The sequence below is a fragment of the Bison bison genome, unplaced genomic scaffold, assembly GCF_000754665.1.
Source record: "Bison bison bison isolate TAMUID 2011002044 unplaced genomic scaffold, Bison_UMD1.0 scf7180017864451, whole genome shotgun sequence".
Taxonomy (NCBI): domain Eukaryota; kingdom Metazoa; phylum Chordata; class Mammalia; order Artiodactyla; family Bovidae; genus Bison; species Bison bison.
In genome coordinates this window covers 8,308,773-8,321,318 of record NW_011495013.1, presented here as the reverse complement: position 1 = coordinate 8,321,318, position 12,546 = coordinate 8,308,773, and the positions used below count along the sequence as shown (strand labels likewise).

Below are 12,546 nucleotides of genomic sequence, written 5' to 3'. Positions count from 1 at the left end.
CCATGGGGTCGCTAAGAGTCGGACACGACTGAGCGACTTCACTTTCACTTTTCACTTTCATGCATTGGAGAAGGAATTGGCAACCCACTCCAGTGTTCTTGCCTGGAGAATCCCAGGGACGGGGCAGCCTGGTGGGCTGCCGTCTATGGGGTCGCACAGAGTCGGACACAACTGAAGCGACTTAGCAGCAGCAGTAGTAAAGAACCCTACTGCCAATGCAGGTTAGATGTAAGAGAGGCAGGTTCGATCCCTGGATTGGGAAGATCCCCTGGAGGAGGATATCACAACCCACTCCAGTATTCTTGCCTGGAGAATCCCATGGACAGAGGAGCCTGGTGAGCACCAGTCTACAGGTTCGCACAGTCAGACACGATTGAAGCAACTTAGCATGCAGTCATGCACAGTTATTTGTATGGCATTTAAAAATCTCAGCTTCTACAAACTGATGCATAAACTTCATTTCTTTCTTGTAAGGTCAGGTTATTTTTAAAAGGTTATCTGAGACCTTGAAAGATTTTGTTCACAGCTGGTTACTCAGCCCTTATATGACGGACAGCATGGGCGTGTCCCTCAGAGTACATTTTCTTCTAATTGAATTTCAAGTTCAGGCTTTTAGGACAGTACCCATTTGTAGGAAATTTCAGATGAATGTTCTTTCTGATTTCTTCTGGTCAACAGTAAATAGTGAGCCACTTAGCCAAGATGTGGCTGTACCTGTTGGTTCTGGAGTCAGGGTTCACCACAAGCCTTTTAGAGCCATGTCAGCTACTGTGCCTCTGTCTGCTTGAGACAGTGTTTCAAAAATCCTAGAACTGTGGGATGAAATGAGAGAGTAACATTGACATATATACACTACCATGAGTGAAATAGATAGCCAGTGGGAAGTCCCTGTATAGCACAGGGAGCTCAGCTTGGTGCTTTCTGATGACTTAGAGGAATAGGGTATTGGTAGAGTGGGAGGGATGCTCAAGAGGAAGTGAAAGTGTTAGCCTCCCAGTTGTGTCCAAATTTTGTGACCCCAGGGACTATAGCTACCAGGCTCCTCTGTCCACGGAATTCTCCAGGCAAGAATACTGGGGTGGGTTGTCATTCCCTTTTCCAGAGGATCTTTCTGATCCAGGAATCAAACCCAGGTCCCCTGCATTGCAGGCAGATTCTTTACCATCTGAGCCAATAGGAAGGGGATATATGTATACACATAACTGATTCACTTCATTGTACAGCAGAAACTAACCCAACATTATAAAGCAATTATATTCCAATAAAAAAGTAAAATTAAAAAATAAATCCCAGTGCTCTCCTTACTGTGGTGTGAATTTGGTCACCTTCTCATTAAAGTGAATAAATGTAAACTAATAGTTCCTTATTGGATTTCTTGCCCCTCATTGTAATTTAATTATCTTTATTCTTATCTAATGTCTGTCTTGTATCCACCACTTTTAATCTAGTTCCTGATCATTATTAAGACTGAAGTTCAGCCTCCTCCTGATAAGCACCTGGTTAATCTTTGTAAGAAATAAGTTATGTTCATTTTAAATATAAATCTCTTCTTCATCTAATCCCTGAGAAACATTGTGATCATCTCTGAGTAGCTATAATCCTTTTTATTATCGCCAGTCTAGTTTGTGACTTTCTTGGTTATATTTAGTATCTTTATTACAATTTCATCTTACTGATGATGTGTTTTATAAACTATATTATTAACAATTTGGGGGCTTCCCTGGTAGCTCAGCTGGTAAAATTTTAAGCAAACATAAAGAATTCCTATGTGTTTGGCTCTAATTGACCCTGAGATGCACAGATTGGATAAATTATAATCCTGGTTCAAGACACACTTTTGTCGTTGATCTCTGTGTAACTACCTATGTATTTATTTACAGTGTAACAGTAGCTTATGAGCCTACCACCTAAGACTGAGAACTCGACTATTACCTAAAATTTTAACCCTAATTATGTAAAGCTCCTATTTCACTCCCTGGCTACTTCCTTACTATCATACTGATTTTTATGTTAATTATTCCCTTAACTCTTAAAAAATGTTTTCATGTATGTCTGAATAATATATTAAATTTTTCTTGTTTTTGAACTTTCTAAAAAGTTGTATTATACTGTTTCTTTTTTTCATTCAATATTATATTACTAAGATTGATCTCTGAAGTATGTAGCTAAACATCCATGTTTTCTTATAATGTGTGTAACTGCTAGTGTAATAGAGTTCCTCCCTCTTAGGTTTAGTAGCTGGGGCCTAAGATTAGACTGCCAGAAGTAAGCTTAGTAGAAGAAAAGGTTTACAGCATATACATCTCGAGGCCTTCACAGAAAATAAGTGAAGACTCAAAGAATGGTTCAACCCGAGAACCTGTTTTAACAAAGAACAGCACATTGTGGAGAAGTGACAAGACAAGGAAAAGATTTTGGGCCCCTAGAGATGGTAAATCATGGGAAGGTAAATACTTGGGGGAAGCCAGTGGAAAATAAGGACTATTTGGTAAGGCTTCTTTGTGCAGCTCCTTCTCTGTGCCCACTTTGTGTTTCTAGTGACAGTGGTTTGTCCTCTTCTTGGTTAGGGAAAAGGAAGACTGGAGGCTGCTTTTAGGGAGGAAGGAGGAGCAGAGTGCTTTTCCCTCATCTGTTCTTTCTCTCTTGCCTTCAGCTTAAAACAGTCCTTATGCCCAAGGGCCATGTTTTGTGGTGACACACTGTGGTCTTCATGAGACTGCAGGCTATGTGAGAAATTGATCTGAAGTTTGACCAGTAGTGTTTGTGAGCCCTCATTCGTTTACCTTATTTCTACAATTTGGTATTGTCAGACTTAGTTTTTTTTCCCCATTAAGTAAGGGTAAAATGATACCTTGTGTATTTTCTTTCTTTATAGTCCAACTCTCACATCCATACATGACCACTGGAAAAACCATAGCCTTGACTAGATGGACCTTTATTGGCAAAGTAATGTCTCTGCTTTTTAATATGCTGCCTAGGTTGGTCATAACTTTTCTTCCAAGGAGCAAGGGTCTTTTAATTTCATGGCTGCAGTCACCATCTGCAGTGATTTTGGAGCCCCCCAAAGTAAAATCTGTCACTGTTTTCATTGTTTCCCCATCTGTTTGCCATGAAGTGATGGAACCAGATGCCATGATCTTAGTTTTCTGAATGTTGAGTTTTAAGCCAACTTTTTCACTCTCCTCTTTCACTTTCTTTTTTTTTTTTTTACCTCTTTCACTTTCATCAAGAGGCTCTTTAGTTCTTTGCTTTCTGCTGTAAGGGTGGTGTCATCTGCATATCTGAGGTTATTGATATTTCTCCCGGCAATCTTGATTCCAGTTTGTGCTTCATCCAGCCCTGCATTTCGAATGATGTACTCTGCATATAAGTTAAATAAACAGGGTGACAATACACAGCCTTGACATACTCCTTTCCCGATTTGGAACCAGTCTGTTGTTCCATGTCCAGTTCTAACTGTTGCTTCTTGACCTGCATACAGATTTCTCAGGAGGCAGGTCAGGTGGTCTGGTATTCCCATCTCTTTAAGAATTTTCCACAGTTTGTTGTGAAGAATTGATGCTTTTGAACTGTGGTGTTGAAGACTCTGAGAGTCCCCTGGACTACAGGGAGATCCAACCATCCATCTGAAAGGAAATCAGTCCTGAATATTCATTAGAAAGACTGACACTGAAGCTAAAACTCCAATACTTTGGCCACGTGATGCAAAGAACTAACTCATCTGAAAAGGCCCTGATGCTGGGAAAGATTGAAGGCCAGAGGAGAGGGGGACGATGGAGGTTGAGATGGTTGGATGGCATCACTGACTCAATGGACATGAGTTTGAGTAATCTGGGAGTTGGTGATGGACAGGGAGGCCTGGCATGCTGCAGTCCATGGGGTCACAAAGAGTTGGACATGACTGAGCGACTGAACTGAATTCTGTATTTTCATTCTTATTACTGATGAAAGCAAGCATCTCTTCATATGTTTATTGTCTTAAGAATAACAAAAGGCAAAATCAGAAAATTGTAAAACTTTCCTGAAAGCCTTTAAAGAAGTGGGAAGATATTTCATGCAAATGTATAAGAATATAGTTATCCCCAAACTGATCTGTAATAGACAGTTTTTGTGGAACTAGAAAAGATGGCTCTAAATTGAATAGGAAAGAACAATAGCCAAGCTGTCGTTGAAGAAAAATAGGGAGGCCTTGCAGTGCCAGACATCAGAACCTAGTAGTAAGCTCTTATAATTAAGACAGAATGATTTTAGTATAGATGTGAATTAATTGATGGAATAGAGAGGTCAAAAACAGACCCCCACATATAAAGAACAAGAATCTCTGTAAATGATGACTTGGATAATGTTTAACTCATCAGTTCCTCCTTTTGAACTCTTTCCCATGGAACTTTTAAAAGTAAATAATACTAAATACATAAGATGTTTTTTGTATAATATCATATATATTGAAAATCTGGAATGAAATATTCATTAATAGGGAGCTCATTAAATAAATTATAAATACACAGAGTTTTATATGGCTGCTATATAGTGTAAGGAGTGCTCAGTACTGACAGGGAAAGATGCATCATTCCATTAAGTAAAAGTAAGGTGTGTGGGTGGGTGAGTGTAGGAAAAAACCTGCAAGTAGATATATACCAGTAGTGATTATATATGGGGGAAGGGGCAGGGATTTTACTTTCTGGTTTTAATGTTTTGATGTGTTTTCCATATTAGGAACTAACATGTAATTTTTAAATAACTAAATAAAACAAACATTTAAATGAAAAATTTCTAATACTAGTAAAACCATAACTAATTTTAAATTGTTTGAAGTTGGAGTTCCTTTTAGATACTATTATGGTATAATATCAGACTATATGGAATATGGACCTGGCTCAATCAAGCTCCCTTTCCTATAGGTGTCACAGAGAGTTACCCTGGAGTGCATTTTTAAGTTTCTGATAGAAAGAATAGTACAACAATGACTTTTTTCATCTGCATAGTCTGTAGTTTAAGGGTTTGTGGTTATGAAGCTAATATTCTTGAATTTAGAACTTGTTGAAGTAGATGTTGAGGGCTTCCCTAGTGGCTCAGTTGTAAAAAATCCACCTGCCAATACAGGAGACGTGGGTTCGATCCCTGAGTCAGGAGGACCCCCTGGAGGAGGGCATGGCAACCCACTCGTATTCTTGCCTAGAAAGTCCTACAGACAAAGGAGCCTGGTGGGCTATCGTCTACCAGGTCACACAGAGACGGGCATGACTTAGTGACCAAACAACAACAAAGTAGGTGTTCAACTAAATTCTTAGAGAAAAATAATAACCTTAGAAAAGGGGGAGATTGACAGATTAGTAGTAGATTATATCATGAAAGTTAAAATTGGTTATTAATTTGGTTAGTTGAAATGATGAGAATACTCATAAAAGGCTTATAACCTATTTAGCACACAATTTTTTTTCCCCCTAGATTCCTGTTCATCCTGTGCCTGATCCCTTAGTTCATGAAGTTCTAAACTTAGCTTTTAAGCACTTTAAACATAAGGAAGGGTAAGTAAAATACTTACGTCATTGTTACTTTCATCTGCAGTCTAGACTTGGACTGTTAATTTGAATTTTCCTCAATTATTTGTTACTGAGGTTCAAAGTAGTTATGCCTTTATGTGTTTTAATCCATACAAGATGCTTATGGAAAGGATTTTGTAAAAATAGTTCTTAAAACCATTGATTGGATTTTTAAGAATCAGGTTAAATTTCCTGGCAAATTAAAATGTAGAGATAGGAGAAAATTCTTGTGGTTTTTTATCATCCTGCACGTGAATCTTCAGAGAAAAATTATATAACATCCTGATAAGGAATTTTCAGATTTATTAAGAAAGAGAGTTTGTGGAAAAATTTAATGAAATAATGTGTTTGTTCTTTTTGTTGCTTTAGATATTCAGGAACCAACACTGGGAATGTGCATATCATTGCAGATTTATATGCAGAAGTGATAGGCGTTCTTGCCCAATCAAAGTAAGTTTCATAAATCACTGATCTTGATATGTTTTAGAATGCCTCGTTACTGACCGATAGAATAGACACTAACTACTTTAGGTCTGTTATTTCTGTTTTCCATAGAATTTTGCAAAGTTGGCTTCACTTTTTTATTATTTTGCTACTGTGTTTTTAGAGGATTTTTAAGTGACACCCATACTTCAGTTCTACAAATTATTTTCATTTATTTGGTATTTTCCATAAAACCTGAATAAAGGAAGTCAGAAATTGCCCAAAATTGTCAGGTCATGACCTTATTCCCTATGTTTCACAGTTCTATGAGAAGTGTTTTTCGAACTCTTGTCAAAACTAATAATTACTTTTAGTGGTTTCTAGTTGAGTGGCTTTTATCTCTGAGATAGCACTGCAGTGTCTTCCTTCTAACCATCTTAATTTGTTTTAATACTGAACAGAGTTTTGAATAGATAGAAGACATACCAAAAAGGGATGATAAGATATACTAGAGTACTCCATAAAAAGGGTTATTCATTAGGAGTTACATGCATTGATTATATTGAACCATAATTATCGTAAACACTAAAAAAGATGCTTGTCTTTTGTTTCTTGTGCTTACTCTAAAGACTGTGGAAGATTTTGAATTGCCTTTGTTCCTATTGGGAAATCTATAAGGCAGAAAGGATCAATTTAGATTTTCTTGGGTGCTATTTAAAGAGTCAGTCTTTGGCCCTGAAATCATCATATAACAACCTTTTAAATTCTAAAGGAGCAAACGCAATTATTGTTAGCATTTAGTAGTTTAGATTTTAATACTAAGTAATGTATTTTATTTAGTATTTACTATGTTTTAATTTGGGCTTCCTAGGTAGCATTAGTGGTAAAGAACCTGCCTGCCAATGCAGGAGACTCAAGAAATGTAGATTCAATCCCTGAGTCAGAAATATCCCCTGGAGGAGGATATGGCCACCCACTCCAGTATTCTTGCCTGGAGAATCCCATAAACAGAGGAGCCTGGAGGGCTGAAGTCCTTAAGATCACATAGAATCGGACACAACTGAAGTGACTTAGTATGCACACATTTTTTAATTTAGTATTATTTTTATCCTTTGTAATTTACCAGAGACCCTTGTATACCCAATGCTAGAGAACTTGGAATATAGTTGGAGTATTTGAAATGACTTAGACAATAATATTTTAATATTGCATTTATATTTAATCAGCAATGAATCCCTGTCTCAGGAATATAGCTACTAAAACATGAGCAATGATATATTTCTTTTTATGGCCCTGTAGTTCATGATAGTTTGATTTTTATTGAAAATGATTTTCTATCGGGAATATAGGTTAGAAATGCTAAATAATATATGAGCAAGTTGGATCCAGAAGAACCTTACATCATAGCTAAGTTAAATCTAAGATGGTAAGGATAGTAAATAAAAATATTTACAATAAAGGATAGTAAATATAAGGTAAATATATGAAATGTAGCTCAGTCTCATTGGTCTTGGCATAGGAAATGGCAATCCATTCCAGTATTCTTGCCTGGAAAATTCCATGGACAGAGGAGCCTGGCAGCTACAGTCCACTGGGTCACAAACAGTCAGACATGACTGAGCGATTGAGCACACTCACTGGTCTAGTTGTTAGAGAAATGCTGCTCAGAGCAGTAATGAGGTGTTTTCCACCCTCACATACAGTGAGCATGAGAAAAGACGTGGACACATCCGCATTTGGTTGGGCTGACGGCACCACCATTTGAAAGGAAAGGTGGTGAGGTGGGAAAGGGGTGAGGAGAAAGAGAAAGGCTGGGGGTGTTTTAGCGTCTTGTCTACACATGTCCTTTGATTATGCTGCTGCTGCTGCTAAGTCACTTCAGTCGTGTCCGACTCTGTGCGACCCCAGAGGCGGCAGCCCACCAGGCTCCCCCATCCCTGGGATTCTCCAGGCAAGAACACTGGAGTGGGTTGCCATTTCCTCCTCCAATGCATGAAAGTGAAAAGTGAAAGTGAAGTCGCTCAGTCAGGTCCAACTTTGCGACCCCATGGACTGCAGCCTACCAGGCTCCTCTGTCCATGGGATTTTCCAGGCAAGAGTACTGGAGTGGGGTGCCATTGCCTTCTCCGACAAGAGGGCATAGGTAGGTTTAAAGATCCCTCAGTCATGTCTGACTCTTTGCGACCCCATAGACTGTAGCACGCTAGGCTCCTCTGTCCATGGAATTCTCCAGGCAAGAATACTGGAGTGGGTTGCCATTTCCTTCTCCACCTTTGATTATAGTGACTAGTAATTATTATGAGAAATTTAATAACAACAACAAAAAAATCTTTAGATTCTAATGTTATTGCAATGGAAGGAATTTTATTCACTTTATATTTTCTTTATAAAATGCAAAAGAATACTTTCATGGAAAATGGTGTTGTATTCTCCAAGACTGAAACAGAAATAGATAAGTTATACTTCCTGTCATGTGTCCATATTTCATTAAACAGTAATTAATATCTATATTTATTAATATTAATATGTAATCAGTGACCACTGGGTAGTATGCTTTGTCATTTTAACTTTCAAGAACTAGTTTACCCAAGTAACATTAACAGTAAACTCTTCACTTAATATAAGCAATCTGTTTATTGTATTTTTCATAGTATATATGTTTCATAATATATAGAGGTTAAATGAAGTATTACTGATGAACAAACTATCAGATATCTTTTTGCAATGTAAACAAAGAAAAACTTAGTAGCCTTAACAACTGGGATCATTTGAATCCAAGATGGTGCTCAGTGTTTTAAAAGCATTGTGATTCTCTAGCTTATTCACATTGTGAGACCAGCGTCCCCCCATTCTTCTTCTTCAGTTTTTCTACAGTGTAAGAAGACAATAATTTTTAGTGATAATTAGTAGTCTACAGTTGATTGGTTTATCTCATTAAACAAATGTGTAGCTTCAGTCTGCCCTCCTTGCCACTCACATTGCAGACTTCACTAAAAAGGAACCTTAAAAATTTAGAGACACACTCTGATTTACACTTGGATGTTTTATGGGTGGGTTATTAGATCTTGGAGAAAGCAATGGCACCCCACTCCAGTACTCTTGCCTGGAAAATCCCATGGATGGGGGAGCCTGGTGGGCTGCAGTCCATGGGGTCGCAAAGAGTCAGACACGACTGAGCAACTTCCCTTTCACTTTTCACTTTCATGCATTGGAGAAGGGATTGGCAACCCACTCCAGTGTTCTTGCCTGGAGAATCCCAGGGACGGGGGAGCCTGGTGGGCTGCCATCTGTGGCGTTGCACAGAGTCGGACATGACTGAAGTGACTTAGCAGTATTAGATCTTATCTTTATGATGGTTATTAATAAGTGGTAGTAATGTTGTATTGATGGTATTATAGCAATAAGAAGTTATAATTCTAATAAGAAAAATTTCTAATTCTAATATGAAATTTTTAATTCTTATTACAAATTAGAATTTCTCCCTAAGGCATTTTTGATTTAAAAAACTAAATGAATAGCAAATTTAGAACAACAAATAATTTTGTTTTCATCTATATGTTTTTCTGGTAGTTTTGATGAGGGCAGAGAAAGGAGATGGTGTTTAGATAAAACACATTTTGAGTTCAACCTTTAATATCATGTGAGACATGAGTATTTTTAATTCATATCAAATCATGTATCCATGTATTTTAAAGGTTTCAGGCTGTGAGGAAGAAGTTTGTGACAGAATTAAAAGAACTTCGGCAAAAGGAACAAAGTCCACATGTGGTACAAAGTGTCATCAGCTTAATAATGGGAATGAAATTTTTCCGAGTGAAAATGTATCCTGTAGAAGATTTTGAAGCATCATTTCAGTTCATGCAGGTGACCTTACCCTTTTCAACTGCAGTGATTGGAATTAGCCTAACAGTAGTTGTTTTTGCTTTTAATGACTTTTTTTTAAAAGAAACAAAATAAATATGAATTAACGATAATTATTAACTCCTTATTCCAAGTGTTAAATTGCAACAAGTGTGAATTAACTTTCTTTTTAAATTTGAGCATGATTTCGGACTTAGTTTTCTGATAAAATTGCAGAATGTTTAAGAAATTATTGTGATATTAACATTTCTTAATCTTCTTCCTTTGTTAATCTAATGTATCTTTTTCCCCTCTCAAGGAATGTGCTCAGTATTTCTTAGAAGTAAAAGATAAAGATATAAAACATGCACTTGCTGGTTTATTTGTGGAGATTCTTATCCCTGTAGCTGCTGTAAGTCCATTTTTATTTTTATTTTGTATTTGAAAGTCTCTGTTCACTAAAGAGTTACCAGATGATACATTCTTACTTTCTTATAGTCTCATAGACAATAAAGTGGAAACTTTGAATGTTATGTGGGTGTAGGGAAATCTTTATTAGACAAATAGCAGAAGAACACTGATCAGTCTTTTAATTAAAAGAACAAGCCCAGGCCCTTAAGATTTAGAGACCATTAACAGGCAGTGTTTTTGCAACCTTGAAGTAATGCTTATCTCAAGTAGCTCAGCATACACACTGCATTTAATGGCATTTGCTCCTTACAGGGTGGCTGCCATTTTAATGCTTCTGAAGAATTTAAAAGTACTGTGACATATCCTAGATTTTACAGGACTGTCTCACTTTTAAATGTTCATTTCTGTAGTTGCCATCACATTCATGATACCTGTCAAAATATGTATCTTAAGTTATTTAGAAAATATGATTATTATAAATATGATCATGGTAACTTCTAGGGAAACAGATTTATGAAAGCTTTTCTTGGTCTAAATTCACTGTATTTCTCAAAATTAATTTGTAGTTACTACTAACAAGTGTGTGTCTATTAGTCCCTCAGTCGTGTCCGACTCTTTGTGACCCCATGGATTATATAGTCCATGGAATTCTCCAGGCCAGAATACTGGAGTGGGTAGCCTTTCCCTTCTCCAGGCAATCTTCCTGACCCAGGGATTGAACCCAGGTCTCCTGCATTGCAGGCGGATTTACCATCTGAGCCACCAAGGAAGCCCATACACTAGTAACATAATGTGTTATAAATAGGATTTAGGGATTTTAGAATACTTAGACATGCTAGAATTTTTTTGCCTCCTGTGTGGTTTTTTTGTGTGTGTGTAGTATGTGATAATGCTATTTACTTTCAGTTTACTATGTACTGCTGTATGTATGATATTCTTTATATTTATACACACACACACATATTTCATTTTAAAAAACTTAATGGAGGTAAAATTGACTTAAACTATACATATTTAAATTGTACAACTGGACCTATGTATACGTCTGTAAAACCTTCATCACGATGAAAATAATGTACATTTCTACCATACTCCAAAAGTGTCTTCATGCTCCTTTTTAATCCCCACTACCACTCACCCAACATTTTTCTCAGATCTAACCATTGATCTTTCTATTAGTTTGGGGTTTCCTAGAATTTTATACTAATGGAATCTTACCCTACAGACTCTTTTCTGGTGTCTTTTGCTCTGCATAATTATTTTGAGATCCAGCTATGTTACAGAATGTATCAGCATTTTGTTCATTGTTGACTAGTATTCTATTGTATGGATACACAATTCGGTTATGTATTTACCTGTTTGAAGATATTTGTTCCCTAGAAGTGATTTGAGTTACTGCTTATCCATCCCGAATTGTCTTGTGTGCTTCCCTTTTGTCTGAAAATCTGTTTTTAAGGCAGTTCCTCAAGAGGAGCAGATTGTAGGAAGAAAGACTTTTGACCGTGGTCCATTATTACTGTTGCCTAATTCTTCTTTTATGCCAGGTTTGCCTTTTTAGTTTATTTACTAGGATTGCCCTAGCAAAGTACCACAAACTAGGTGGCTTAAACAGCAAAAATTTATTGTCTCACAGTGATGGAGGCTAGATGTCTGAGACCAAGGTGTTGGTAAGTTTTTTTGAGTGCTGTGAGGAAGATCTGTTCCATGCCTCTTACCTAGCTTCTGGTAGTTTGCTGAAAATCTCTGACCTTCCTTGTCTTGTAGAAGTTTCACCCTGATCTGTCCTTCATCTTTACTTGGTGTTCTCCTGTGTGCACATCTATATCTGCATTTCCTCCGCTTTTTGAGGACACTAGTCATGTTGGAGTAGCACCCCCTTCCCCCTCTGCAATGATTTTCTTATAAGGTCACATTATGAGGTATGTGGGGTTGGGACTTCAGTGTTTGAATTTTGGGACAATTCAGCCCATAACACCTGCCTCTGTACATGGAGCTTCTTCTGTCTGGAACATTCTTACCACTTTAATAACCCTCAACCTCCTTTCTTGGAGAAGGCAATGGCACCCCACTCAAGTACTCTTGCCTGGAAAACCCCACGGACGGAGGAGCCTGGTAGGCTGCAGTCCGTGGAGTCGCTAAGAGTTGGGCACGACTGAGCGACTTCACTTTCACTTTCATGCATTGGAGAAGGAAATGGCAAGCCACTCCAGTATTCTTGCCTGGAGAATCCCAGGGACAGCGGAGCCTAATGGGCTGCTATCTATGGGGTTGCAGAGTCGGACACGACTAAAGCGACTTAGCAGCAGCAGCAGCAGCAGCCTCCTTTTTG

At 37.7% G+C, this 12,546-nt stretch overlaps 1 protein-coding gene across 5 annotated transcripts in view; it reads left to right on the top strand.

Annotated features, from left to right (window-relative positions):
• The window catches only part of FRYL (FRY-like), a 271,066-nt gene that overhangs the window by 148,259 nt on the left and 110,261 nt on the right, over positions 1–12,546 (top strand). For all 5 annotated transcript variants that reach the window (XM_010858903.1, XM_010858901.1, XM_010858902.1 and 2 more), the window contains 4 exons: positions 5,449–5,528; positions 5,913–5,993; positions 9,662–9,830; positions 10,126–10,218. In XM_010858903.1, the coding sequence (XP_010857205.1) occupies positions 5,449–5,528; positions 5,913–5,993; positions 9,662–9,830; positions 10,126–10,218 (423 nt within the window). The remainder of the gene's footprint in view (positions 1–5,448; positions 5,529–5,912; positions 5,994–9,661; positions 9,831–10,125; positions 10,219–12,546) is intronic.